The sequence below is a fragment of the Cystoisospora suis genome (genome assembly GCF_002600585.1).
Source record: "Cystoisospora suis strain Wien I chromosome Unknown contig_2729, whole genome shotgun sequence".
Lineage (NCBI taxonomy): Eukaryota > Apicomplexa > Conoidasida > Eucoccidiorida > Sarcocystidae > Cystoisospora > Cystoisospora suis.
In genome coordinates, this window is record NW_027155525.1 from 1 (window position 1) to 27,860 (window position 27,860).

The 27,860-nt window shown below is 54.3% G+C and overlaps 3 protein-coding genes across 3 annotated transcripts, besides 1 other annotated feature; 1 reads left to right on the top strand and 2 right to left on the bottom strand.

The window, feature by feature from the left end:
* Window positions 1-2: 2 nt before the first annotated feature.
* Window positions 3-77: a sequence feature (Short protein (CSUI_005620, PHJ20536.1) was converted to a misc_feature.).
* Window positions 78-1,808: 1,731 nt separating this feature from the next.
* On the bottom strand, window positions 1,809-2,851 carry CSUI_005621 (uncharacterized protein; the record flags this gene model as incomplete). Its single annotated transcript, XM_068065791.1, has 1 exon — window positions 1,809-2,851. A coding segment is annotated over one exon (297 nt), but the record flags the coding sequence as incomplete, so codon positions are not given.
* On the top strand, window positions 2,007-7,903 carry CSUI_005622 (uncharacterized protein; the record flags this gene model as incomplete). The annotated part of the gene is made up of 11 exons (XM_068065792.1): window positions 2,007-2,010; window positions 2,245-2,365; window positions 2,539-2,662; window positions 2,961-3,182; window positions 3,312-3,885; window positions 5,026-5,153; window positions 5,293-5,484; window positions 6,066-6,161; window positions 6,694-6,810; window positions 7,059-7,172; window positions 7,438-7,903. 11 exons carry the CDS (start codon window positions 2,007-2,009, stop codon window positions 7,561-7,563), a joined length of 1,818 nt encoding a protein of 605 aa, XP_067922225.1. The 3' UTR covers window positions 7,564-7,903.
* Window positions 7,904-9,106: 1,203 nt separating this feature from the next.
* CSUI_005623 (swi2 snf2-containing phd finger protein) lies at window positions 9,107-27,195 on the bottom strand. The gene is made up of 15 exons (XM_068065793.1): window positions 23,761-27,195; window positions 23,219-23,366; window positions 22,396-22,538; window positions 21,618-21,815; window positions 20,639-21,332; window positions 19,989-20,214; window positions 18,277-19,646; window positions 17,678-17,869; window positions 16,980-17,073; window positions 16,288-16,437; window positions 15,109-15,737; window positions 14,030-14,633; window positions 12,390-13,523; window positions 11,789-11,932; window positions 9,107-11,392 (listed from the first exon to the last, which is right to left on the bottom strand). The coding sequence occupies exons 1-15, from the start codon at window positions 24,857-24,859 to the stop codon at window positions 10,376-10,378; spliced, it is 7,842 nt and encodes a 2,613-aa protein (XP_067922226.1). The 5' UTR covers window positions 24,860-27,195; the 3' UTR covers window positions 9,107-10,375.
* Between the last annotated feature and the right edge of the window lie 665 nt (window positions 27,196-27,860).

A 27,860-nucleotide genomic window follows, 5' to 3' on the forward strand; every position in this document is an offset into this window, starting at 1 on the left:
GTCGCGAACACGAGTGCTACGATAGCGCCGCGTGCCATTTTGTAAAATCACTGTGTAACCTGTTAAACTCCCGCTGACGTCGTGTCCGTTCTCGAGGTACCTGAAAACTGTTTTGCTCAGTAGGATGTAGAGGAATTTGAATGACGTCTCTGTCCTCGAAGGGTCAGGTGGCATGCGTCGGATCAGATTAGGAAGGTAGTGAGGTCTGCTCGCAGGGGGGGCCATTGTGGGCGCTTTTTGGATGGTGTATCAGCAGCTGTTCCAGGTTCGTGCTTGGCCGAAAAGGTGCATCTGGTCCTCTTCTTTTTTTGAACCCCGCCTGGGTCAGCCTGTCAGGCCGCCCGGGAAGGATAATACACCTTGCTTGTGGTTTATCCGCACTCCCCGGTGACTAAGCAGGTATTACCTGCCGGCGTCGTGTCTTTCATTAGTCTGTGCACGTTATGCAGCGCCTCGCCGCCGGAGGAGTCAACAGGCGCGGCCAGTTCCGAACATTCGTAGGGCCAACACGATGACTGCTCAAGGTCATGCTGGACTTACTTGAAAAAAAGCGTGATCTTCTCATCCGCCTGTCTACTCTGTTTGTGTAACAAATCCCTCTGCAAACAAAGGTCGGTGCGCGGGTCGCGTGATTCTCCACTCTGTTCGGTGAGTGCGGGGCAGGTACCGAGAAAGTCACGCTTGCACGCCTTAAGAAAGGATGAAGCCTCCCCGGAAGGGCAGTCGGAAGACGGTTGAGTTGCGCCTCCAAACACCTGCCGGCTCTTCTCTTCCTGTGTCGCCGCATCTGTTTTTCCCCCGCCTGCCAAACTTCGTCTGGTTGTGACTGGCGTGGTTGTGCCAGCTGTAAGGGCGGACAGTGTGCGTGCTGATGACAGCGTCGTCTACCCCTCTAGGGACAGTACTCGGACCCCACTCCGTAGAGTTTGATGGCAGACGCCCTGCGAGGCGAAGTGATTGGAGGGGGCTGTCTTCTCGGATCCGGCCGACAGGGACTGATTACTGAATACATAAGGCGTTCTATGGCACAGTACCTAAAGTATAGGCGCCGCCTTCCCTACTCCGGTGCCTAGACAGCCAGCAAAGTTTTTTCCGCCCGCAGCGGCCAGGCTTCTACGTGACAGTACCCAGAGGTCCTCTTTAACCTAGTTACTTGAGAGACGCTACCAAAGCATCCCTCGGGGCTTCCCAGTCTGTGCCCAGGGAATTGTTGAAGTGACTTCCTCGCTTCTCCTGTCGCCAACTCCGAACTCGCAAGAAGTGTCATCAACAACCCTCTTCAGCATCCAGAAAGCCGCAGGGTGCCTTCCCCCTCATCAGAGCCTGGCGACCAAGTGAAGTGTTGCGACCAGCGCGGTGAAAGGTGTCTGGTGCTGCTGCAGCGGTCTCTGCTCCGTGCTGATCGATCTAAAACGTTGCGCTTCCGCACAACAGCACCTGGCGAAAGCACTAGGCCACTTGTTTACCTGGTTGGCACCGAGAAAACGCATGGAGTCTACATGACTGGCCGCACTGGATACTTGTGACTGACAGGAAGGCCCGTGCTCTGGGCCCGGAGAGACTCTCCTGTACAGTCGGTGTTTCGAATGACTCACTACAGTTGCAGAGTCCTTAAGACTAGCTGCTACAGCAACCGTGATCTGTGAGTCACTCTTTCTGAGAACGCTAAGGAAACAGCACTGAGGTAAGCAAGAAAGTTGGGTGAAGGCAGCTTCCGAAGAGGCCTCTGTCGAATTGGTCTGCGCGTCACTTGATGTCACGTACGGCAGAGTCCGAAGCGCAAGAGATGAGCCAAAAGGCCCACAGTCGCTAATTTCTCAGGGGCTTCTGGCTAGTGGGGCAAATGGGGCACGGAACGGCGTCTAGAGCCAGCTGTCGCATGCCAACCTGGCCGACGCCTTGGAGCCTTCTCCGCGGGAGGTGTCTCCCCACACTCAACGAGCTGGCCATTCAAAACGCAACCCGGGTCCGTCTCTTGTGGCCCGCTGCCGTAACGATGCTTGTCCATGAGTACACAAGGGCAAAATTCACTCCAGGACTACAAAACCTTGTGTGGTACGTTTTCAAGCTGAGGCCCGAGCATGCGATTCACTGCATCGACGTCCGGCGAACCAAGTCAGTCGACATCCCGCAATTACGGGCTGTTCCCCGAGAGGGCGGACGCGACCATTATAGGGCAAGCGCGTCACCCTGCGTGGCATTCAGCCGAGCCCCCGGCCATTCCTGTCTTCTGTGAATTCTCAGTTTCAACGACAGTTACAGCTAGAGTCCGGCTCAACATCGGAGCACTAGCCTCTTGTTCTTCCATTGCCCTGGACTACACCGAACAACCGGTGCCCGGCTTCAGAAGATGTATCCGCCCAGGGTAAAGAAGCAGTCTCAGTAAGGCGCGGCTACTGGAGGCGCCCCAGCAAGCGGTGGGTGTCGGTGAATGATAGCTGCCCTGACAAAGGATCGGGCACGGAAACCGCACAGTTTTCGACATCACAATGTTTGCACTCCCAGGGGGCACTCCTTTTGAGGGATGTGTCCGTGCAGCGCTCTTCAGGGACCTAGTCCCTACCTGAGTGAAACCAAGAGAGAGAAGCTGCTTGCAATGAAACAGAGTTTGGACTCACAGCAGCCGGCCGCGAAAATCCGGCAGCTTTATGCAGAAGCTCAAGTACGTCCCCTTTCGGCCTCTTGTCCAGAACGGGGAGTACCATCCTGGGTACCACTGGAGACGTGAACATACGGAGGTCAACGCATCTCTGCCATGCTCTAAGATGGTAGAGTCTGTGAACTAGCCGGGAGTTCGTCTGACGAGCTAACGTGTACGGAGCCAGCGGCCCGGAGGTTGCTCCTGGTCCGCAATGGCTGTGTGATCTCACGCGCACACGCTCCATATCAGTTATCAAAGCAGGGCAGTCAGGGGGCGTTCGATTGTGGATAGCTCCCGGCTGTGATGCCCTGTGTCGCAGGCTGCTTCCCTGCGGGCACTCGCAAGGGCAGCGGTAGCGAATGAGGGGCCAGGCTTTAGCACAGACCGTCAACGAGATGGCAGGACTGCGCGGCTGCCGAACAGCCAGACGCCGCTGCTCTCACCAAATGAAGCAGCGAGAAAAGGTCTTTCCGTTGAGGCCACACTCGCTCGCATTCTCGCCAAGGAAAGAGAGGAGGCGATCGAGCGGCGGAAGTCGCAGGTCAGCTGTCGCGTCACCGGCTCTTCGGGGTAACCTGCAGCTTTGTACGTGAAGTGTGCTCAGAGGGCGGGTTTGTTGCGCTCTACGGATGCAAGACTGACTCAACAATGTGCGTTACTCGCTGCGCAGGAGAACTCTGCGGACCCGCGGTCTAATTCAGGTTCCCCACACATGCAGCTCACTCGGCTGAAGAAGATGAATACCACAGAGTTGCTTGCCGAGTTCAAGAACATTGACGTGAGTGCACGTGAGACACGGGCCAATCAAGCAGCGCTACACCCGCCAATATTTGTACGGTCCGGACCTACTTGGCTTCACAGCTGCCGAATCGTAGTTTACCGAGACAGAAGTCAGCATAGTCAACTGAGAGGGGCCAGGAGCGCCACACGAACTCGCAACCAACTGCAAGCCGCGGGACATACTGCGGTGGCTGCGTTGTTCTTTCCGTCACGGGTGGGCAGATATCACCGGGTAAAAAGCGCGCGAGCTCCACGTGGCTGTGTAGGCAGCTCCAAGCCTCTCGCCCGGAAACATAGGAGTGGTAGCTGCGGGTGTCTTCTCGTCACGGCTGATATCAGTGGGCAGATATCAGTGAGTACAAAGCGCACGAGTTCGAAGTGGCTAGGCGAAAGGATCAAGAACAGTTCAAGGAGAGGCAACGCTCAATGCTTCGCGACCTCGACAAACAGATGGAAGAACAACGGTGCGACCCGCCAGTACATAGCAGTCGCTCTAAAGCGCGAGTGTGCGAGCCGCAGGCAGCGAATGTGAAATCTTGCGTGTTCGGTATGGTGTCAAGAACCACGCGCCATAAGTCCGAGCACTGTTGCATCTTCTGCTTGGCCGTCACCAGCTGCACCGGTCAATAAGAAGCGCCGTTGCGCTCTTCACTACTAGGCTCCTTCGCCTATGTCGGAAACCTGGAATATCAATCGAAAAGGCAGCCTGTGAAAACTCAACTCTCAACGGATTGGAGTGGCAGGAAGTAACTGCGGATGAGATTGGGGGCGACTATCAGAAAGCACCTGGGTTGCCAGAGTGGCGACGATGCCCTCGAGCACTGGTGAAAGCTCAGACGCAGTCACCCACTCTTTCGCAGGGCCGCGCAGACCGCCAGAGAAGAGGAGGAAGCTGCGTACTGTCGAGCTGTCAATCTCGATCTCGAGCAGTGGAGGTAGGACATGCAAAAGGGCCACCCAATGACGAGCACAGGGCAACCGTATGCGGCGCCCGAATCGCCAGTGAGATCGGTAGCCGACGGGTGACCGTGTGAGAGGCTGTGCGGGGGCCTTGCGACGGTTTCTTCGTCAAGTTTCTCTTGCGAACACGACAAGCGAAGCAGAGAGACCGCGCAAGCGCGCATAATACAGAAATGACACCCTCATAGGCTCGGTTCGAGCCGGTCTTAACGTCCCTTTGCGGTGCCCACATTTCAGCAGGCGTTCAACGCCTGCTGCACGGTTGCCTCCCAGGTCCCACACAAAAAGAGGCACTGGCTGCCCCAGGATCTTCCCGGGGAACGCTTAGTTTGTACAGAGAAGACAAAAGGCGGACCTTACCCCTGGAACCAGTCCGTTACGTTCCGGAATGCACACAGTACCTGCGTCTACTTTTCTTCTCGTATGGCAGGCAAGCGGAAAAGCAGAGAACTGCGCGAGAGAAGCAGAAGATGCTTTCCGACAAGGAAGAGATTGACAGAAACTTGCAATTGCGAGCCGAACAGAGAGCGGTGCGTCCGTCCTTCCAGGAAACGCAGACCGCGACAAATCCCGGAGCGGTGAGTGACTCCTCAATGTGCTAGCCGTTGTCAGCCGTCTCACGTCTGTCGGTGCGTTCCAGGAAGCGAAGAGGCTAAAGGACCTGGAAGACCAGAAAACAATAAGAAGAACAGTCAGAGAAATAGAGCGGCAAAGGAAGAAGGATCTACAAGAAAGACTGCAAAACAGAGAGACAGTCCGACAGATGATGGCAGTACGTTCTGTGCGATGAATGGCTGCGAAGAGCAGCAGCGCCTGCTGGGAACTCTGCTCGTTGCGCCGGAGTCTCATTAGAGATTGCTGGGTAACTGGTGACAGAGCAAGTGGTGCGTCCTCCCTTTCGCCACTAACAGGTAAGTCAAGAGGAGCACCACAAAGCTCAGATGAGGGAGGCTGAAGAGAAGAAAGAAGATCTTCGGTTACTCCAGGAGAGCATTCGCCTTGAAAAGCTTGCAGAAGCACGGCGAGTTGCCGAGCGACAGAGGCAGATCGAGGCGCACCAGAGCCGAGCCGACCGCATTGCGGAGACGATGAAAGACGACAAGGTAAGCCACTCGCCAGCACCTCAGCGGAGTCAACTGCACTTTAGTGCTAGAAAGTAGCAAGAAACTTCAGCGGTCCATTTCACGGTATCTGCTTCTTTTCGTCCCGAAGTTCGCGCCCGCCGGTGTGGCCGGGACGTGTCGTGGGAACGGAATGTAAATTCCAAGCACGTGCGGCGCCCACTCTGAAGGTGTTGCAGAATCTTCCTCCGCAGGCTCCCAACTCGCTCGTGGCAACGGGGAAGCCGAACCGGCGTCGCGCGCTGTGCTTTTGTGTGTTCCTCGATGTGGGGCTTGCACGGGCGATATCCGACACATTCGCACGGTTGTGTAGTGACCGTGTCTATTGCTGTGTAAGACCGGCGTAAAGGAAGTTTTCGGAGTCTACGCTACATGAGACTGAAATGCCGGAGCGTTCCGAGCCCGTGCATGGCACTACGCGTACATGGGAACGCCAGGACACTCCAGGGCCGCAGCTTTTCTCAACACCACAAAGGCCTCTTCGAAGTACTCCGCGGTGTCGAGAAAAGCCGCCTGGCTCCGTCCCCGGCCCGCGTGTTGGCTGCTGTTTTGTGAAACCTCAGGTCGAGACAGCGACAAGAAATGCCATTTTGAGATATGAGAGCGAGCAAGCAGAGATTGAGAGAAAGCGCATCGAACAAGAGGCCAAGAAGAAACAGGTCCGCACGCATGTTCTCTACCACGCTGCCACTGCGTCACGGCCGATGTGGAATGTTTTTCCGACTGCGACAAAAAGATGTTCTGCTGGCCATAGCGTCTGTAGCGTTTCCGTTCCCACAATTGTCGAGTCCAAGTGAACTGCGAAAATTGTGAGAACAGAAACGAGGTGAAGAGAGAGCTCGAGACATCCGCAGGTAGATTAGGATTTCATTAAAGGGCAGAGAATCTTACAGAAGCGCTCTGCGCAGCACCAATTCGATCTTCTGATCACGTCTGGATACCCAAACCCACGAAAAGTACACGACTCGACGTGGCGTCAATTATGTGCGGGCCCAGAGGCGTCCTGGGGCCAAGCACGGCACCTTTCAGTTCGCACCCGATAATTTAGCCGTCTCACTTGTCTGCGAGAAAGTGGTATGCAGCCATCCAACTGGGAGGACGGCGGACATGCGAACCCGAGTTGATTGCTGAAGGACGAACGACTCTTTCTACCATGGTGTGCGTGCGTGCGTTGTGGGGCCGCTGGAAAAGGCAGCACGAGAAAACGCTCAATATCTGAAAGTGCAAGCACGAGAGAAGGAGGCGCGAAGACTAGCAGAGATCGAGGATAGGCGAAGAGTGCAACAACAGCAAGAACAAGCTGCCTTGGTTAGACTCGCCCTGGGCAACGGACTGAGATTTCTATGCACATGCGGACTCTCCGGAAGTGTTGACAAAGTCACTCTTCAGTATTACAGTCCTTAGGAAAGGTTTTGAGTCCTGGAGAGTTTCGAGTTCTGCCCGGCTGCCGCTGCATTTCAACAGCTCCACCAGCGACCCCTGTCGCATTCGACGGGCGAGTCTCCCCGGCCTTCCACTCGGGATCCAGGTGGCCGGTGCATCATGGTGTGCCGCAGGAACATAAGCTCATGGTCGAAGCCAACGAGAAGAAAAAACGGCTTGAGAACATTAACCAGCAAGAACTCCTTATACAGCAAATCGAAGAACACAAGCGCCGGACGGGTCTCCATGTACGCTGTCTGGTTTCTATGTCCAAGCCCCGCTGAGTGCCTGCGCTGCTTCCTTCTCCTCTCCGTCTCTCTTTCTCTCAAGGCTACTAAGATACGAGAAAACAAAGTACTTTTGTTGTTTGTTAGTGTCTTTCTGTGGCGAGTGCGCGGCAGAATCTCGTGCCTTTCGGCAGTAGTAAGGTTGTGTCTGACTTGGGATGCTGCTACACAGGGTTACAGTCGGGGATGCACGGTTACAAGGGAATTGCTCTTGCTCGTTTTGCAGGTGAGCCCGACTGAAGTCAAAATGAATCGGTCCTTACTGGAGAAAGTTAAGGACTTCAAGGAACACCAGCGAGCATCTCAGCCATCTGGACAGCGGAGACGTAGCGACAGCTCCGATGAAGAGTGAACCAAAACAAGACCCGCTCCATAGTGAAGTCCGCTGCCTGTATGTTTGCTGTTCCCTGACGAAGACAAGTGAGAACGCCGAGCTCCCCGCGTCTTGTACCCCAGTTGGCAGAGACCATCTCCTACCTAACTGCAAGCACACCAAATGCCCTCGCGTGACCGTCCTGCAGTTATTCATGTGCACTGTGGACCTCTTGCGTCGGTACGGGACGCCCGGGAGTGTGCCCGGAGGTATTTTTTTTGCGACCCTTCGCAGCTTGATGGACGTCCGGAATGCACTGTATCTGCTCCGGGCTACGACTCGCAAATCGAGCTTGGCAACCGCGTTAAGACTGGCCCACTTAGTGCGTTGCCGACGTCGGCAGTGTTGCCGGGGCCACCCCGCTCGCGAATCGCATTCGCCGCCCCCTAACGACAGCTTGACCGACCGTACCTGCAACGCCGCGTGGAATTCTCGCCGCAAGTGGCTGCCTCGTACACTCCTGCGTCTGGGATGGCCGGCTTCACACTGGCTCGCAACCAGAAAGAGGCGCAGCTCCTATCCCCGAAGTGCGTAGTGGCCGGTGCCTCAACAGTTTGTCCATGTCTCTCGCTGCAAACAAGATCTGCGAAGCCCGGCCCATCGGATGGCAGGAGCTCTTTCCCAAACGAGTTTTGGAACCTGACAATGCGTCTCCTAGCCTTCAGTGCAAAGCAGAAGTTGCAGAAACCTCTCCCGACCCATCAGACTCCAGAGGCCTGCAGCCGGCCTCGCACAAAAGCAGGTCCCTTCCCTCACCGACGCACTAGAAAGAGACTCTGGCACGCCACCGCGAAACTGTTCACTGTTAGTGGCGAAGAAAGATCCGTGCCGACTTCCCACACTGCAGCCCTGAGCTTCGTGGACCTGCGAATGCCGATCGGCAATGCAGTTCTACAGCTTTCCGTACGCCCCCTTCACCGTCTGCCTACCCCTCCCCTCTGCATTGTGTTCCTTCTCGGGCACGCGTTACTTCATAGGGCGGGTGACTAAGAGGAAGTCGCCCTGCGACACGTACGTAGGGAAACCCTTGAGGGATTCATGCGCGGTACAGCCTCACTGTGAAGAAGACAATATAACGGAACACACAAGTAAACTATCCATAATCCTGACTAAACGTACTCCCAGACGTGTGTATAAAAGTGGAAGTCGACTCGACGGCTGGCTTGCTGTAGAAGTGCGTCTGCGATTTCGGCAGCCGTAAACTAGACTTAGGCCTACCCCTGGGTAGTGTCGAGTCTATGGGGTTGGCTGCGGCCGTACAAGCTCGACGTCCGGTCTGTGCCGGGCACCCGCGGATGGACGGCGGCGCACTTCACTATGACTGACGATGCCTAGGGAGACGCATAGCAGCTGTGACAGCTTACGACTGAGCGCGAATCACGCCGGTTTTCCCAAGTTTTTGACCCCGTAACTGAGGTGCACAGACACACTGCACGCGTAGGTATTCTCCCGTCGCGCTCCTCGACCCTTCCTCGCTCTTCGCTACTGAGGATGGGGCTTCAGTAACAAAAAGCTTCAGATCGCCACTGCGGAATGTCGCACGGAAAACGAAACTCCACCACTTTTATATGATAAAATGCGTACGGCCGCCCGGTAAGAAAAGGGCCGCCTGACAGCGCAAGCAAACGGCCACTTCTGCCATTCAGCACGGATGACGGTACAGGTAAAATCGAGTCTACTGTGTAGAACGAGACGAATAAGGTCTCCTGTAAGGTCGCGGACTCCTGGTTTCGCGGATGATACGCAGCCTTCCTGTGACTGGTAGTAAGTATCAAAGCAACCCGGGCCTTTTCAATGCGCCGAGCGCGTCACTTCGAGGGAAAATTCGGGGACAGCGCGTGGAACCCAAACCCATTCGCTGCCGGTGTCACCAGCCCTTCATGCCAGAACAAATGACCACCACGTAAACGCACTCCCTTTTTCTTCAGCTTTTTGTAGAGCGCTCAGCCGTGTACCCGGAAAAACAGTAGACCAAGAGCTGCTAAGACAGAGCGGTTCCGGCGACGCTACTCTCTATAGAATATTGACAATCATGCCGAGAAAATTCCTCCGCCGGGGCCCCCTTGACGGGAACCCATGCCAAGCCGCTCACGTGTCGAAACGGGCGATACTGCGCCATCACTGCTGAATCAGGCGCTGTGCCCGGTCTTACCTTGCCCTTTCCGTTCGTGAACTACCCCCCATGCTGCTGACAGGGGTGGCCACAACAGAACGATCCTTTCACGAGAGCAAGCGACCATGCAACTAATCCGTTCGGATGGGCCGACAGCTCCGCTCGTGTACAAGAATGGAACGAACTTGCACATAGCAGTGCCTACATTTTGTTCGATCTTTAGGTGCTGCGCTAAAAAGCGATAATGAGGCCAACGCTGTCGCCAGGCAGACGCACGCACGGACAACGTCGGCCACTCTGCCGTGCCACCTCCTACTCCTGTCGGGCAACTAGACTGATTGACGCCGGAGAAATGACACGAAGGGCCCGCCGAGTATCAGCTAAAAGCGTGAAAAACCGGTTGCCGGAGACAAACGTCCTGCGCCCCTCTGCTCCAAGCTTCCCAATATCTTTGTTCAAAACTCTAACGCTGCTTTATATGCAACTGGAGACTCTTTCAACTGCTGTCGTTCGTAAAACACGAAGGCTCAACGGACTATGGCTGCCTGTCTCTCACTGACGCTGTATCTGCAAGGAGCTTCTGAAAAAGAAAAGTGTCCTCCGTGATGCATTCATTGAAGCCTGCCCTCGCACAACCATCCGCGAAACTAAGAATCCCTCCCCTTCCCTGTTACTGATTCAATTGCCTGTCGTCCTTGGAACCCCTGAACCGCCCATTCCTGTAGCATGTTGTCTGGCAACAGCAAGAGCGGCAAGCGCTGCCATCGCACTGCCTCCACTGTTGGGAGCCGCTCCGCCTCTAGAATTTCTTGCGTAGAAAAAATCTATTATCGACTTCTGCTGACGAACAGGCGCGCTGCTCTGAAGTGTCGAGGTTGTAGCCGGGGTCCCTAGCAAGAGGCCGCTCCCGCACCCTTCGCTTTCCCCGCTGCTGCATGCTTCGGCATTACTAGTGCCTGCAGGGCCAGATGCCGACGCAGGTTTTCTCCTCTTTGTCGGGAGCAAGCCGCCGGGGCTATTGTCTGTGCCGCTGCTTGAAGTCGGCGTGACTCCTCCACTGTTCTCGTTCAAGCCACGTTTCATGCCGCCAGCAGGCTTCCCCGGCACATCGACGGACCCGCGGTTGCCACTCCCTGAGCCCGCAAGGGCAGGGCCGGTCGCCGCACCAGCGCTATCTTGCGTCACTTGGCCCGAAGCAGCGGCAGCAGCAACCGCCTTAAGCAGCGTCAGTCTCCCGTATGCTGCAGTGTGGTTGGGTGCCGTCCAAGGATTTGTAGCAGCCAGCTTGCTATTTCCACCTCGTCCCACGTTGCCGTCACTCCCCTTGCCCGAGTTTCCGGCCTGAGCCTGTAATGAGACGCCTTTCCCTTGATGAATGCGAACGACATTTACGACTTCAACGTCGCTGTTGCTTGCAGAATCTCTTCCACCCTTCGGGCTCCTGCCTGGCCGCTTGGTACCCTGAGATGGCTGCCGCTTCGGCAACGCGCCGTCGCCTCCACGTTTCCTCCCGCAGGATGAGTCTGCTGTAAGATTCCCGTCATTCTGTAGAAGAAGCTGGGACGGCGAAGGACGAACAGAGTTGCCTCCATGTATGCTGGACACCGGATACGTACGTTTTCCCCCCGACGCCCGAGGGGCTACGGCGGCCTCCAGACCCACGGCTATCATCGCCTCCTCAAGAATGCGGTCTGCCTGAGAAGACACCAAAAGACACGTCCCCTTGCGAGTTTAGGGTCTAGCGTACCACGCCGAGGAAGGACGCTAAGGTAACAAAAACTGAATGGGACACGAATCCGGAGCAAAACGTACAAAAGTCCCAAGCCGGAACAGACAGCTCAGCCGTGGACGCCTGTCCTGGTCTGTCCAAGGGAAGATGACTGCCCCTCACTCCGACGACCGTACCGTTGCAAACAAGAAGAGCATCAAGACGTCTCTCACCATGCAGCTCCCACTTTGGTAAGCAACTACCGACAGTCGGAAGTTGACCTCAGCTGTACGCGAATAAAGGTGCAGCGAAGCCAGACAAATGCTCACCAAACTGCCTGTCACTGCATTACGGCGAACAAAGTTCCATCGAACGAAGATTACCTGGTCTTGGTATTGATGGTAGTACCACTTGAGCCGCTGCGGCGACGCGCCCGCGTAACCGTTCACGTTCGAAGTATCCGGAATAGGAGGGTGCTGCTGGAGACGCTGAATAAGCTGTCGAACCTTTGCTCGGCGTGCCACGTACTGCAAGTCAAGAACAGAACAACGGACCCGCCAAGCTGACACCCGGGTTTGTGCATAATCGCTAGAAAGGAACAAGACAGTTACTGTTTCGCATCCGTCATCGGCGCGTGAGCCAGTCGATTCGCCCGATGCGTGCATGGTGATGAAGCACATTTGACCCAGAATGTGCTCATGTGTGTGTACGCATATGCTGCTCAAAACAACAGCACTACAGAGAACGCGGAAATGCGAATGGTTCGTGTACTTGAGAACCTGCCTGCACGGGACTTCAAAAGCAAACACGGGCCGCCCATACTTTTCCCGTGATGCACGTTCTGATGTCCTCTCCGTGACATCCACAAGTCGGCTCCGCTCTCACCCAACAGCAGAGCAGCCACGATTCCGAAAGCTCTTGGTATTCCCCTGAATCCCTCGGCCTGTACCTACACAGAAGACCCCTCCTTTCTGTGGCGTTTACCTCTTGCTTGTCTGCGTCACACAGACTGGGACAATGCTTCCTTAGGTGTGCCTTCCGCCCAATTCTCGAATCCCCACAACAAGCGCAAACCTGTCTGTGTACGAACTTGATCTGCTCGGGCCCACCGCCGACGGCTGTGATCCGGGATGCGGTGAGGGTATCAACTCCGCTGGTAATCACATCAAGTGTCAGCCCGGCGGCCGCCGCAAGCGAAGCGATGAACTCCACACCGCCTTTCCCTGTCAAACCTCCTCCTCCTGTGAGTTGCGGACTGCCCTGAGAAACCTCACTTCCTTTTTCGCTCTCTCTCGCCCCGGTACTTCCTCCTGCCATACCAACGTCCAACTTCTCCTGTGACTGGCCTATCCCTTTACCGGTTTCTGCAGTTCCCCGGCCTGCCTGTTCGCCAGTATCCAGTTGGACATTTTCAGGAGAAGACGACGCAGCGGAGATGCAGTCATCGTCCATCCCAACCGTTGTTGACAGGCGGCTGCTACCTTGAGAAGGAGACGCCAAGAGCGCCCCCCCTGCAGGGGAACCGTTCGAGCATGCGTTGAGTCCCTCTCGACCGTGGTTTCCCCTAGAAGTAACAGCGGGGTGACGCAGAAAAAACTTCGACTGTATCTCGGATGGGAAACAGCACGGGCTAGGATAGTCTTTGACACCATGGCAAGGGAGATGACAATTTTCACATAATCCGAGAGCAGCACCGGGAAGCTTCATGTTCGCTAACTGATTCACCGGACGCTTCTGCGGAGCCTGCTGCCCCTTCTTTCCCAGGGCCGCAGCAACCGCCCCAGCTGGCCCTCCACCTGTCCCTCCGGAAGCGGCGACCTGCAAAACATTTTGCTCCTCTGCTCCTGGTAGGCCGTTCGCTCTGCCAGTCACACCACTACCAGCACCACATGCAGTTGTTCCGGCTCCTCCATGTGCCGTAGGTTCTTGTCCTTGAAAACTTCCTCCAGCCCCTGCCATTGTCGCGCAACGATGGGCCTTCTGCGCAACTCGTGCTGCCGTTACCCTTTTGTTCAGCTCATCGATGAAAGCAGCGGGGAAGAGTCGCTGATAAGACTGACGCAGTTCGTCCTCCTGGCGGCTTTCTTCCAAATCGATCTGCTGTTTTGCTTCAAAAAACTGTCAACAACAGAGCATAAATGCCGAACAGGAGGCTATCCCAGAAAGCACGAAACAAGTCACACGCGGAAATGGAGGCAAGTTGCACATCCACCTCGGACCACCCAATCACCTGCTGCTATTCAAAAAACACACCGCCACGAACCTTTCATGAAGATATACAAGTACACATCTCTGCAAATACTACGTGCGTACGTACAGCAAACGTTAACTGAGACAATCTCGAACAGCAGCGCCAAGTCAGTTTAGTCTGAAGACGCTGAACACCCGTTGCTACACACAAAGATTCACTTAGATGGGAGACAATCATTCATTCCGTTGCCCTCGGAACACGAGTACATACGCGCGAAGTTCCACTGATCTTATAGTTCTGACATATCAGCAACAGTCGTGCAATTCTCCGCCTAGTGTATGCCCTCTGGTCTGAGTCTGAGCCATGTAACAGCTGCTTGCTTTACAGACAACCAGTACCACCACAGCAGGAAAAAGATGCAGGACAGACCGACCTGTCTTTCCTCCTCCGCCTTCTGCTTTCCTTCCTGATGGCGGCGACCACCGTCCTTCCCCTTCTTGGGTCCTTCGAGCTCAAAGTGAAGCTCCTTCTGCTGCTGCCGGAGCTCCTTTTGTTGTTGTTTCTCCTGCTCTTTCTCTTCCTTGGTCAGTCGTCTTCTGGTCTGTTGTTCCTCCACAGCCTTGCACCTCGAACAGAGCAGCAAGATCCAGTTCTGAGGAGTCACATTCATTCCGCGCTGGCGCAACTGAGAGTAGTATTCCTCCCCGACGTTGTACCGACAGTAGTCGGGAGGAAAGCAATCGTAGCAGAAGGACGTGGGGCATTTGGCGCAATGAATCAACATGTTTCCGCACTGTGATGTCTTTCGAAAGCATATACAGCATTCGTGCCACCGGCAACGCCAGCTTCTTTTGATATCTTTAGGCAGACCCTCGCAAGCTCGATGGTATGCCCTCGGACACCCGCTGCAAGTCACCAAGTCACCCAGTGCAATCTTCGTCGTCTTTCCATCCGAGTCGACAATCGTCTGCTCGAAATCCTTTCCATTTCCGCAGATGAAGCATTTCTGCTCGTGTTTGATCTTCTTCCGCTCTTCCCTGGGGAAACGCACCGACAGACAGACATCGCGGGTGCAGAAGAAGCGAAAGCATCTAAGATGAGTGATTGCCGGCTCACGCATATTCGAATGAGCAAATACGCCACCTGGTACTTCCCAACAATGCCTCCTGCACGTAACAGAGCCAACGTGAGATGAATAAGAAGGCAGACAACAACACACGTCGAGATGGCTCACATATGGGAGGAGGGCGTACAAGTCTACAAACAAGAACGTCAGTAGAAACACAGACACTCGACTCACGAGCATCATGCTTCCCAGTCGGACACCGCACTTGGTTCTCCACCCTCGCTTACTCCAAGATGCAACCGCGGGTAATTAACTGAAAAAAAGTCACCTGTAGGTGTGTATTACATGCACCCACCAAGTAAGACCACAGAGATCTCAAATTCGCGCACCTGAAGGTACGCATCACCTAAAACAGCCAACGCATGCAACGCCGCCAACCTCCTCACCTCTGTCCGAATTCTTGTGGTACATACACCGCGATGGGTTTCTTTCTTTCTCTGCCTGACCTCCACAGCACACCCGCATTCTGCAATTCCTTTTCAAGATCTCCTTTCCCCCCCTTCGCCGCACCGTTTATCCCTGCGCCTCCACCAGCTACTTCATCTTCCTCCTGCTTCTCTCCCGCCTCTACGTCCACCGACTGCACTCCCGTTTTCTCCTCAGCTGGAGCCGGGTTTTGACTATTTCCGCTCTCTCCCATGTCTTCTTCTCGCTCCTCCGAGTTTGCTGCGACGTCATCTGCCTCTTTTGGTGGAGTGACCAGGCCACTCGCATTGTTGCTGCTGCCACCCCGAGACAGCACCCCAGCATCGCCCTCTCCATCCGCAGCTTCTAAGCTTTGCTCTTTCTGTTGTTCTTCAGCTTCTTCATTCATCACTTCATCAATGTCCACGAGGTTTTCCTCGTCCTTGGTGTCATCGTCTTCCACCTCTTCTGCATCGAGACGTGTGATCGATGCTCTTTCTTCCTCCGTTGCGGACTCAAGAACAGTTTCCGGTAAAGGCAGACGCTGCCGCGAGGCCAACTCCTCGAGGGACAAACACGTGATGTCTGTTGCACGTTTCGCTGCTACTTCCTGTAAAAAAAACACCGAAGACAAGACACTAAAAAACCCGAACTGAAGAACAACAGTTGTCTTGTTCATCTTTTTTTCTCCTCTTTCTACGTGGTTAGTCCCTAAAGTAACATAGGAGCCGAAATGATCCCCCCCCCGTAGTGGCAGCGCCTAAAACTGGCCGAAGACAGGCAACGAGAGCTTCAGAGAAAAGAAAATCGTGCAGCGAAGACAACTGCACGTGTCCCACACCCATTCCATGGAGTGATACACGAGCAAGGCAGTTCTCTCGTATCAAGAACTGCCAATAAGCTGCTGGAGCTGATGGAGAGAGTCGCAACACCAGCAACCTCCAGCTGGGTGAAACTACTTTGACAAGAGGCCGAAACACCTGCTGAGAGACCTGGCTCACAAAGCAAATTCTTGCACGGAAAAAGGAAATTGTCACAGCAGTTTGCCCCGTACGCCGAGAAAGTCCTTGTCTGAAAGACTAGCATTTTTCGAATTCACACAAGTACTTTCACATTCATGCGTACCAAAAATCCTACGCGTAGTATGTGTGTATACGCACCACAATCGCCGTTTTGCCGTGAAGCATCAGCTTTCGAATTTCATCGGTGGAAATCTTCTCGCTCCGGCTTTGCTGTCTCTCCTCCTCGTCTTCATCGATCATCGCTTCTTCCTGCTGGTGTTGGACTAACAGTTTGTCTAATCGGAGTTTCTGCAGAAAAGACAACACTCCAGCTTCCCCTAACATAACCAGCCGCCTCGATACTTTCAGAGAAGCTTAGTCCCAGGTCGCACCTAGAATCAGCTTCAGAGAAGTAACTAAAGCGCCCTTCTACACAAAACGTCAGTGTATCGCCTCGTTGAGAACTTGTAGGTGAAGTCCCCACGCAAAACACGAGGACTGCAATACGTATCTTGAACTCAGTGCAGATTCTAGCCTTCCCTGTTTGTGGACCTCGGCGTAGAACAAACGGGACGGTATGAAGGGTGGCCCCACAAGAAAACAGAGATCGAAACTCTGTTGTGCATTCGGACGCTGCAGGTCAACGTCCTAGTAATCGGCGTCTATCTTCTTCCGTAAGTATGCAGGGCATACTGGCGATACAGTTGCAACCCCACGCCGCTCAAAGACCTGTGCACGACAGGCATCTGCTATGTGGAAACTAACCGGAACTCCGTCCAGTGACCAAGAAACGTCTTCTACACATGCGCGTGTCCACGCCCGTCCGTTATTTGTATAGAGGGACGTCATACCTGCTCGCGCCGGAAAGCCATTCGCTCCTCCACAGTCCACTCATTCACTAAACTCCACACGTGGACTTCACGCTGCTGACCGATGCGATGTGCTCTGTGAGGACACACAGAAACGCACAAGCACACTTTGCACCACATCCTCCTTGTGACTGGTCAAGTCTGTAGGAATTCTGGTCTGCGTGTGTACGACATGACACGCCTCCGTGCCCTTGGCCGTCACAGACGAGAGCGGATGTGTGCACCTTGGCGAGGCCTCTTCTAGCTACTGTTAATATCGGAAACGGATACAGAGGCCGCACCTGCTGCGTACCAAGAACTGACGGAAGAACTTGAGTACGGGGAGTAGATGCAAAAGAGTATAACAGGCAGACCTGGTAGAAGCCCTCGCGCTCCAACCCCTGTTCTGGAAGACGCAGCCTGTTCCAGGGAGGTCGGGTGTTTTTCACCTGGAGAGCGTAAGGACTGCACGTTCAGCGTACGAACCCCTCGCTGGAATTCCTTGACATATTCATGACAGACGAAGAACAGCTAGCAGGCACGCATCTATCATTCACGAAGGACCACTGTGCAAACCCAAAACCATACACAGGAAAACTCGCCTCACGGACACGAAGGCAACACGTGGTGATGCACAGGCACGCGCGCGAAGTTGATCGACCACCCCCAACCCGAAACACGCTAGCTTGTTCCTGCTTTACCTGTCTATAGCTTGGAGATCTATGAACGGGTTCCAGTCGTGGTCGTAGAGGACAACATGGTTGGCAGCTGTTAGATTGATTCCCAGGCCCCCCGCGCGTGTGCTGATGAGGTAGATAAAGTAGGTGCTCCCCTCTGAATTGAAATCCCGGATGTCCAGCTCTCGCACGAACTTGTTTGTCAAGCCGTCCAGCCTGCACGGGCGCATTTTCAGAAAGAAAAGACGGAGCATGTTGTTAGGAAACTGGACGGCGTATCTCAGAGGTGTGCTTAACGTGGATAGGAGAAAGGGCAGCACCTCAGGTCTGTACCACGGGACGTAGCTACAGCACGTACGGAGAGAGATACAGCTGTATCTTATCGTCTACAACTATCCATCAATCCGACTTGGTTCTCGGTCGAGCACATCGACTACACCCAACGAACACTAGCATCAGTCAGCATGAGCGTGACCATTTCTATTGGAGGCCACACCCCACCAAGCTCCCAGCTACGGAAAGTGCTTGTCTAGAGCGATGATGATCTCGACCAAAAAGCGCGAGTTGAAAATGTTGTAGGCGTTATTTTTACTGTAGAGACGCCCATCAGGAACCGTACATACCTTAGATACTTCCATCCTCGAAACTGGCAGTATGCCTCTAGTTCATCGAGCACGAGTTGAAACTGAGAAAAGACAAGCAGCCTCTGCAGCTTTGGCTGTGAGCGGTCAATCACAAACTCCTTCTTCTCTACGCCTTCCTCCTTCTCCTTCTCCAGCGGCACCGTAGCACTCCTGCACTCTCCTTGATTGGGTTCAGGCATAGACGTTTCGGCCGGCCGCGCTTCGGCCACAGCTTCAGGCTTGACTCCCTGTCCCAAATTAGCGGCAGCGACTTCATCGCGATACTCTTTTTTTATACGACTGCTAAGAGAATTCTCTTTGACAGATCCGGCGGTAGTTCCATCACAGTCTCCACCGTCTGCACTAGTACCCTTAAGCCACTGTCCACCTTCGAAAGTACTCGTGGCACTGTTGGTAGTGCAGCATGCAGTGGAAAGGCCCTCACACATGTCGTCTTCTCCAGATGTTGCTTTTCGTAGTCCAGGCGGTCTATTGAAAAGTCCCGGTTCCTCCTTTCGTCCACTTTCCGCACACTCGTTCCCGAGGGGCCAGGTCGAGCTGCGAAGTTTCTCATCTGACGGTTCACCAAGACCACAATTTTCTTCCTGCTTCAGGCTATCTCTCCTGTCCTCGCCGCCGGGAGAGGTGGCGGGTGGAGACGAGGCAGAAGAAGCCGAGGTGCTTCGAGTACCGCACACTAACTTTGACTGGGGCGTGCGTGAATCAGCTGCCGATCCAGAAGGCGCATCAAGCCCTATGACCTCATCCTCGTCATCAAGAATGACAAGGCCTCTCCTCTTGGTGTTATTGACAATCGAGCTCCTTGGAAACTCTTCTCCCTTCTCGGTTCCATCATCGTCATCATCATCGTAGTCCAAAACCCTTCGTCGCCGCCCTGCTCCCCCCGTGCAACTCGAGATATTACTGAGAGTGAGGTCGTCTGCTTCACTCTCTGCCTTTTCTCTACTGTCGTCTAAGTCGGCTTCGACAATTTTATCCGGGGTGTTCCGTGAAGGGGACATGCCGTCTCCCCCGTTCTCCGCTTTGACACCATCGCGCAAACGACTTTCACTAAGGGAAGCCGGTGACGATGACGCTGGCTCCAACAGCATTTGAGGCATCTGGAGTTCCGCTGGGTACATGCCTTCCTCTAAATAGTCCGGGTCGTCAGCAGTACGGACAACGCCTGGCCCCAGTCGGGGATTGCCCCTCTCAAGCATGTAACGAAACTCCTCTAGCCCCATCAGCTCTGCCCTTTTCGGTCGCCGAGGCGCCTTCCGGCCTGCAGCCACTTCTTCCTTACATAGTTCTTCATGATGTTTGTAGAAACGGTAAGTTGCTGACTCACGTCGGTGATCCTCATAAACTTTCTGAGAGGAAAAAAGATATGACCTTACTGCAAGCCTTTTAGCAGCGCACGCCATCAAAGGGATGCCTTATGCAGAACAGTGTGGACAACTATGTCGGTATATCTTGAACAAAAGGAGAGAACCCAGTCCGCAATAGAGAGAGTTGAACACAACTCTTCATCCAGTCCTACATAAAACGGACAACCCGGAGTCAAGCTGACACGCGCTTCCCCGTACCTCAGAGAAAAAAGCAGCCAACCGCACAAAACGTGTGTCCATTTCATCGCCTTGAATGGGGCCGCTGAGCAGACTACCGGGCCTTTCTATGCCCTTGGCATTTTGCCCGGCGGAGCGAATTCTTACCTCGTAGCCAGGGACATATTTGCAATTGAGAAAATGAAGATGGCACATGAGCTTGTCCAAGAAAGTTAGCTTCGCGCTCCACGCTATGTGCTCGTCACCTTCGATTCGCTGTGTATCCCGGGCTGCGTTGAGGACTTCTGACTGCATCTCCGTCTCCTCATCCATAAAAAACGCCTGCAACTTTTGAATTTGGCTTTCCCTCGCACATATTGCCTTCGGGTGAGCGCTGAAAGCACAGGCATGGGAAAGCAATCGAAAGCCTGCTTCGCCTGCGGCCCAGCCCGCACAGCTCTATAAGGCAGAGTGAACGCGAATACGCGGCTCTTGACAACAAACGTGAATCGCCTGCGGTAACAGTTACAACTCCGTCCCCTGTACATCTTTGCACGGTACCTCAGAAAAGCGTGTCTACGGGAGGGCACGCGAGCGCGCCAAGCCATACGTGGCGAACGGACGTCAGTCCTAACTAGTTGTGCAGACGAAGTGAAGAACATCGCATCTCCACGCTTTGGCGGGCGTCTTGGATACTACGCAAATGTACCGAAGGATAGCTTACACATTATTCCGCAGCGAGATAGCAGCCCCTTATGCCGGCGCACGCACACCTATGGTCACCCCTCCGTTACCCACATGTGTGCGCGTGTGCTCACCAGATGATTCGCATCTTGATGACGAGGCCAAGCATCTTTCGGTAGGAGCTGTCGCTAAGTTTATCCTTGCCCGCTTCCTGTAAGGCTTTTATTTTCAAAAGCCGTGCATACCACTGCGCAGCAGGACCGGATAAGGGTAACCAGACCGAGTGAAAGGATTTCTTGGGGAGAGCGATGGCCTGTTCCTTCAGCCTTCTAAGCATAACTCGATCAAGCAGATTCCTGATGGCCTCCAGATCTTCCTGTCGGAAGAGTTTGTCCACCTCAACCACCGGTGTTCCTCTTCCGCTGCTGCTACCGCTTCCCGCCCCTCCGCCGCGAGCTCCTCCTCCCCCAGACTTGCTGGCCACACTGTTATTTTTGCCTGGTGTGGCGGTGTTGGACTGGTGAGGGTTTGCTACGAAGGCTTGCTCAAGAAGCTGAGAATCTCGGAAGACGTCTGGCATAAGAAAGTTGATGAGTGTAAACAGCTCAGCAGCATTGTTCTGCAGAGGAGTCCCCGTCAATAGCAGACGCATGTTGCCCACCACTCGGTCCAACGCATGCCGGACCGCTCCAGAAGCATTCTTGATGCGATGAGCCTCATCCAACACAATACACTGCCAGTGAGGGATGGTCTCTACAAAAAACTCCTCCTCGCTCTTCACCGTCTCATACGTGGTGATGTATAGGTCGTACAGTCCCTTCTGTGCGACTGAACATTCCATCACATGCCATAGCACACGGGAAGAGCGAAGCCGAACGTCTGAAGCCACCCGCAGAACCCGATGAAGACCTTCACACGCAGAAGAGATGAAAAACGGCAGTGACGTATACGCCTAACTTCCCTCACTGTCCTCACGCGAGCGGACAAAGTGATCCAACCTACTATACTCAAAGCCTTAACGACTGACGAAGATACGACATAGAGACCGAAGGATATAGATGTACACACGACCTACTAAAAACAACATAAAATTCCCGCAGTTCCCCGACTTACGCCGATCCTCCATTGCATGCTGTCTCTCCGCACGGGAACCGCAAATTTTGATGTGAGTCAGAGACGGCGTGAAGCGATGCACTTCGCGCATCCAGTTCCCCACGGTAGAGAGCGGCACGACGATCAGATGAGGTCCCTCAAGCTTCATCGCGTTCAAGTACGAGAGGAAACATAGAGTCTGAATCGTCTTCCCGAGACCTGAAGCGACAAGTATACCGCAAATACTCTGTTTCTCCACCCTAGGAAGATTTACATGTGTAGTTCTATGAGCATTCACGAGACATTCCATCCTTCTGTCGCTGCCCTGCATAGAACGCAAAGGCTAAGGCTGCGAGTACACATCTAGGTACCACTGGCATAGCTCGGCAAGGAGAGGCAGAAACCATGAACTCCTTGGCTCTGCTGTTAGCAGAAAGAACAAACCGACGCACGAGGCCATGGCACCCACAAGAAACACCAACTTCGTAGGCATCTTTTCTTGTGAATGCTACCACAGAGTACTCCGGTCAACAAAAACAAAAAGGAAAAGAAACACCCCGCAGTCGCGAGCTGCACAGACGCGAGTGTGACCCCTGCGCGCAGGCATGCGACGAATACACTATGTGACTGCGCTGGCCGTGAAACATCCCCGGAAAAGACATGAGCATTGGAGAAGCCGACAGCCTGGCACATACACGAGAGAACTTCCGACTGAATACTTGAATGCTACCACCCTCTCGCTATACTACTGACTAGGCCGGTACCACTCTGGCGACGTAGTGAATGAAAGAAAACGTACCCATTTCATCAGCAAGAATGCCGCCACCAGTCATAAACGAACGCAGAAGCCATTCAACACCATCGACTTGATGAGGCTTGAGCTCTATGCCCTCGCGCAAAGGCACCCCCTCGATCTTCCGCCCGCTCGGGTGCCGCACCATCCTGCATAGGTACCGAAGAATACGTTGTTACGCGCCGCGGACCTTACAGTTATCCTCGGTGACCGCGCTGGTCTGTCCGAGTGCAGAGATAAAAGCAGCTACATTCGCAGAAAGAACCACGCGCTGCCCTCCGGAGAAGAGTTCACCGACGGGACAGCTCACTGTTCCGTCCATGTCGGGCCTCCAAGGACACCTACTACCGCGCACTAAGACCCTCTAGGACTCGGGCTTTCAGAGACACACAAGAACGAGTTCGTTACGTGCAAGGCTCAGTTCAATGCGCGAAGTGTATGGTGTGAAAGCCGCAGGATACTCGAATACAATGCAGACAATGCACTGAAGACAGAACAGATCGTTGTACAGTTCGTACCTACGGAACTCCTCGGAAGACAACAAAGAAAAGGAAGTGAGCTACAACGCGAGGTGCACGACGTAGTGCTATATCGACAGTTCCTTTTCGGATAGTACCTGTAGCTCCTGTTCATGAAAATGAACGAGGCAGTGTGAAAGCCATCCCTGAGCAGACGATTCGTATTTGTACCAGATAGTAACAGAACGTGTCGACTGGTTCACTCTCCTCCATTCTGCTCATCACGGCCACGCTACGGCAAAGCGACAGCCACGTGTCACTCGAAGACCAGAGCTACCACACGCACAAATGTCCTCTCCACCGGCGCTCACTTGTAGGCTCGCTTGACGAACTTTTCACTTTCTTCCATTGCTTCATCTTCAAGGCTCTCGAGAAGATCTTGCATTGACCGTTCGACCTGCAGCCGTCCTCCGCCTTTTTCCTGCCGACGTTTCGAGGAACCCCCTTGGGTGACTTGGCCTGTTAGCACCAAATAGTGGAATCAAAACCGTATACAGGAACAACATACATATTTGTGCTCGCCACACAAGAAACCACGCGCTCCTGCATGTGCATGCATGGACACTACGGCTGCTGTGAGTGGGTACACGTGCGCCTCCGCCCGGAGAGCATATCCGGATCCGAGCGAGTCGCCGACTTTCCACGCAGATGGCCGATCTGGAGTACGTCTGCACCTCGCCACGAGCACACAATCTCGCACTAAAGCGACTGCTGTGTAGTCAGCCGTTCTCGCTACGAGACCTGTTCTACCCGTTCCCGCCGGACTCCGTTTCCTGGGCGAACACGCCCCGCGGTACATGAGGATTGAGAGCAGAATCCCCGGCATAATGCTGGAGTGTTCAGATGGTATTACCCCTTAAAGACTTGGCGAGATAGGCAAGAATCTTAGGATTGACAAAAGGGCCCAGTTCCTTCTGGTGAACGAGCAGAAAGCGATTTCTGTAGCGCGTAGTTTTGATTCGTATCCGGTCCAGACACTTGATACGCTCCTTCCTCTTCGCTTCGATTTCTGCTCGGCTCCAGCGCTTGTGCATCTGGTTCGCAAGAGGGTCTCTTCCCTTACAGACCGGGCATTCCCACTCGTCCCCGATGGCATCCCAATCCACGTCGACAAGGCAAGTCGGGTGAAAACTGTTCACACAGAAGTCGCAGCCTAGAAGTTTGCCTGGACGCTGGCAGACATAACATGTAGAGGAATTGACGATCTCCTCCCCGCCGGGACCAATGCCTGGTTGAGCTCGGCCCCGCCCCAATCTGCGGATCTCGTCTCGTTTGAAGCCGGAAGGATTGCATTCAGGGCAGAACCACTTTTCTTCGTCAGGCTCGATTGTGAGCTTGAGGCACGCACGCATGTGATAACTGTTCGGACAACCATCGCACATCAGCAGACGATCTTCTTCGCCATCCTCCGGCTCTTTGCGCTTGCAGATGAAGCAACGCTCATCATTCTGTATTTCGTCTTCCTCATGCTCCTCTAGACATTGCGGGCAAAGCCAGTCGTCCAGCGAAACACGCTCTCCAGCCTGGATGACACCTTCATGTTGAAGGCATTCCAAATGAAAACGCTTTGGACAAGCCGTACACTCCACTGCGTTATCTTCGTTCCTCGTCATTGAATCCCTGCAGATGTAACACCACTGCCCTCCCCTGCGACCTCTGCATCCTGGTCCACCTAGCGCCAGAAATGTGTTTGATACCTTTGCACGAGAAGAGCCCTTCGAACTGGAGCTGCTGTTCGAGGAAGGAGGACGACACGAGGTGGCGGAATTAGAAGAAGCGGTCACGGATGGGTCTGTTGCTGCTGCCGCCTGCCGCTCAGCCTGTGCCCGAAGGCGTGATGAAGAAAACGTGGGGGCTGGTGCAGGGCGAGAGCAGCTGCTACTACGACTGTTATCGCTGCTGTGGGTCCGACTGCTCGGGCCATTCGGTGGACCCCCCACAGGGGAACTCATTGTCGGTGAACAGAGGAGGAGAAAAGGTGAAAAAACGAAAACTTCTTCCCAGTGAAGATGTTGCGGAGGGGAGTGCACGAATGAAACAGTAACCCTCGCCCGGCACCAAGCTGAGTATAGCAGTACAAGTGCGACACATGGAACTCGGCCCACATCGACGTGCGCGACGGTCCGACCAAGTTATGACCGTGTGCTGAAGTAACGAAAGCAGGCGTACAGCACGTAGCACGACAGGACTGAAAGGGAACGGGAGCCGAGCATGGAGAAACAAGCAGTTCACACACATTTATTCTTCATTGACAAGGAAGGGACGACCGCTTTCCTTGCCAGGCGACGGTCCCACCACGGACGACTACGTGGAAGACAAACCTCAAAAGAACAACGTTCTATTCGAGACAAGAGTGAAGCCCTAGAAGCGCAAGGGTCCAACACGGGACATCTACGTTGCCATAAAACACATTACACCAGCAGGTCTACGATACCTCTACTTTCCGGACAGGAAACAAGTGAGTTGAAAGCGCCTGTCCTGCCGCACAAGACGCGAAAGGGCACGTGACAAAACTAGCAGAATTCAAAATGAGATTCGCAGTGAATTCCTCAACACAAGTACAAATAGTACGTAGGTCCCCTACAGTGACACCGATTTACCAGCACGGAACAGGCACCTGGATACGCAAGGGCTACCAACCGTGCGAAGTGTACGTGAATGCCGCCAGCAACGCAAGACCAAACCACGGGAACAACACACAAGTATATCCCACCCCATCTAAGATCCCAAACGCCAAAGGAAATCGAACTGAAGTATTTCAAGATGCTCCGGTCTTTTCGGGGACACTAGCTTACGAAGCAGCGGCAGTTCAGTAACTGCGACCGCGAATTTTTTTTTTTTCAAACGAACTAAACCGAGGTACAAACGAAGGCGGAGAAGAGCCAGCGGGACACGCTTCCCGCGACCGGTGTAGAGAAACGGAAACTACGGACGTAGGTGGGAAGCAGAGTCGACCTGGGTTGAAAACGAAGACTATACGGACAGTGTAGGCGACCTGTGTGACACTCCAGGCGAGTCGAGAACGAAGTGGCTCCTGGTAACAAGTCAAAGGCGCTAGCGCTACTCTGGGCGGGACGGACCCTAAGGAGAATGTAAAGGAGAGAGACGATGATACGAACGATTCAGAGATCAAGAGTCCGGCGCGGACCAGGTCTGAACACGCTCCCGCCCGCACCCCAGAATCTAGACGATTTTATGTGTGGAGAGCCACAAGCTCTTCGCCTCCATGGCATAGAGACGAGGCTGGGACGGACTGTCCGCGAAACCAATGTTGACGCCCCGCCCCCTAGCCCGGCGAAACGCAGGCGGAGTCAGATCCTCTCGTCCACCGACATCGCGTTTCTCGACCGCGGTTACAACAAACCTGCGGCGGACTTTGAGCCCCCCGCACACCTCGATACAAAATAGAGAGGCGTGGATGCCCCGGGAGTAACTTTATGAAGAAACCGAGCCCAGGGGTCCGAAGACAAAGGTCCGCGACACGATGCAAAGTACAGTGAGGCACTCGAACCAAGGCCGAAAGATGACAGAACTCATCAGCTGGAGTGCCCTGAGTGAGACTGCGGAGAGCCCCGGGCACGAAACAAGAAAAGAGGCTGAGACAATTGAACCGCAGCTGCGTTTATAGAAGCGCTGCATAGAACGGCAACAGCGCAGCTATATATCAGTGGGAAGATTGTTCCCCTTTCATGCTTCTGATGGGAAGTCGTAAGAGGCACCTGGGGTCAATGCCAGCTCGGAGAAAATTGGTAGTCACGTTACGCTTTAATCGTGCAAAGCAGGACACCGCATCGGCAGAGAAGAAAAAAGACCAACCAATCTCACACTCATCCCGCTGTCATCAGCGGCAACGCCGCGGCGGATTTTTTAAGTCTCTCCCTCCTCCATCCAAGGTCTCTACTAGATGCCCCACCACAGTCCACTCCCTTTACCCGTCCTGGGCACAAACAGACACGCTTTTTCTCGAATTGTCTCCGCCAAGTGCAGCTTGCTTATGAGTCCAGTTGCGTTCCGAGAAAAAGAGCTCAGAAAAGGTTCCTCCAGCGCCTGCAAGGAGTTTTCGAGACGGCCCGGAGAGAGGGGAGAGGACGCCCGCTCAGCGACAGCTGGTTCATGCACACGTGGTAATCAACCGCACCCATCTGCCCGTGCGGCATACTCGCGGGAGAGGACCCGGTGAAGTCGAGGTGGCCTGGCCTTTCCCGGGTACACAGCACCAGCATTCTACCCTGAGGGCCTTAGACCGTAGCCCGTACCCGCTAAGATTCCGGCCAAGGCAAAGACAGTCCGAAGCCGAGGCAGTTCCTACTTAAACGCTGAGCTTCAAGCCATACGCCGTGTGAGAGATGGAGCGTTTAGCGCTTTTGCACAGGCAGGGCCAGGACATCAGAATGCCGAGCTCAATGCTAAGAACGTCGGCGACGTACGGGGTGTGTTGCGTGCCGGTTACGTAGGCAGTTGCTAATGTAATTATGCGGTCGGGAAAGCTCTGTCCTGTCTTGAAGTCGTCCTGTTCGCGCCAAGCGGGCAACAATTTTTAACGGAACTTGTGAAGGGCCAACCTGAAGACCTTGCCTGACAGAGCGGTACGAGACCCGTCGCATACAGGCGGCCTGCGCTCAGTCTTACAGTACAGCACCCAATCTAATGAGCAGAGGTCGCTCGGTAGAGGCCGCACAAAAGCCTCAGATGGCTAGCAGGAGGTGCTGAGACTGGAAGTTCCGGGTCACCGTAACTACAGGAAAATTGTGATTAATATTGCCCCAAACCTAAAAGAACAGGCCCTCGCGGCCATTGCGGGAGGGATGCCGGCTCAGAAAAGAAAGAATTGCTGGTGGCTTCTGCCCGGCAGAGCAGCGGGCAGTGTCCCCAAGAGATTGCTCCTGGTGACGGGAGGTAAGTGCGTCCAGACTACCGGGAGGCTTTTCACAAGCGTATCGCTGCTGCAACGCG

Bases quoted from the DNA above. Each gene is read 5' to 3' on its own strand.
- CSUI_005623 (XM_068065793.1), bottom strand. From the start codon at position 24,859: ATGAGTTCCCCTGTGGGGGGTCCACCGAATGGCCCGAGCAGTCGGACC. The intron at 20,215-20,638 runs GTGAGCACACGC...CTGTGCTTTCAG, and splicing joins ATCAAGATGCGAATCATCTG to CGCTCACCCGAAGGCAATAT. The intron at 17,870-18,276 runs GTATGTACGGTT...GCGCCCGTGCAG, and splicing joins CGAGGATGGAAGTATCTAAG to GCTGGACGGCTTGACAAACA.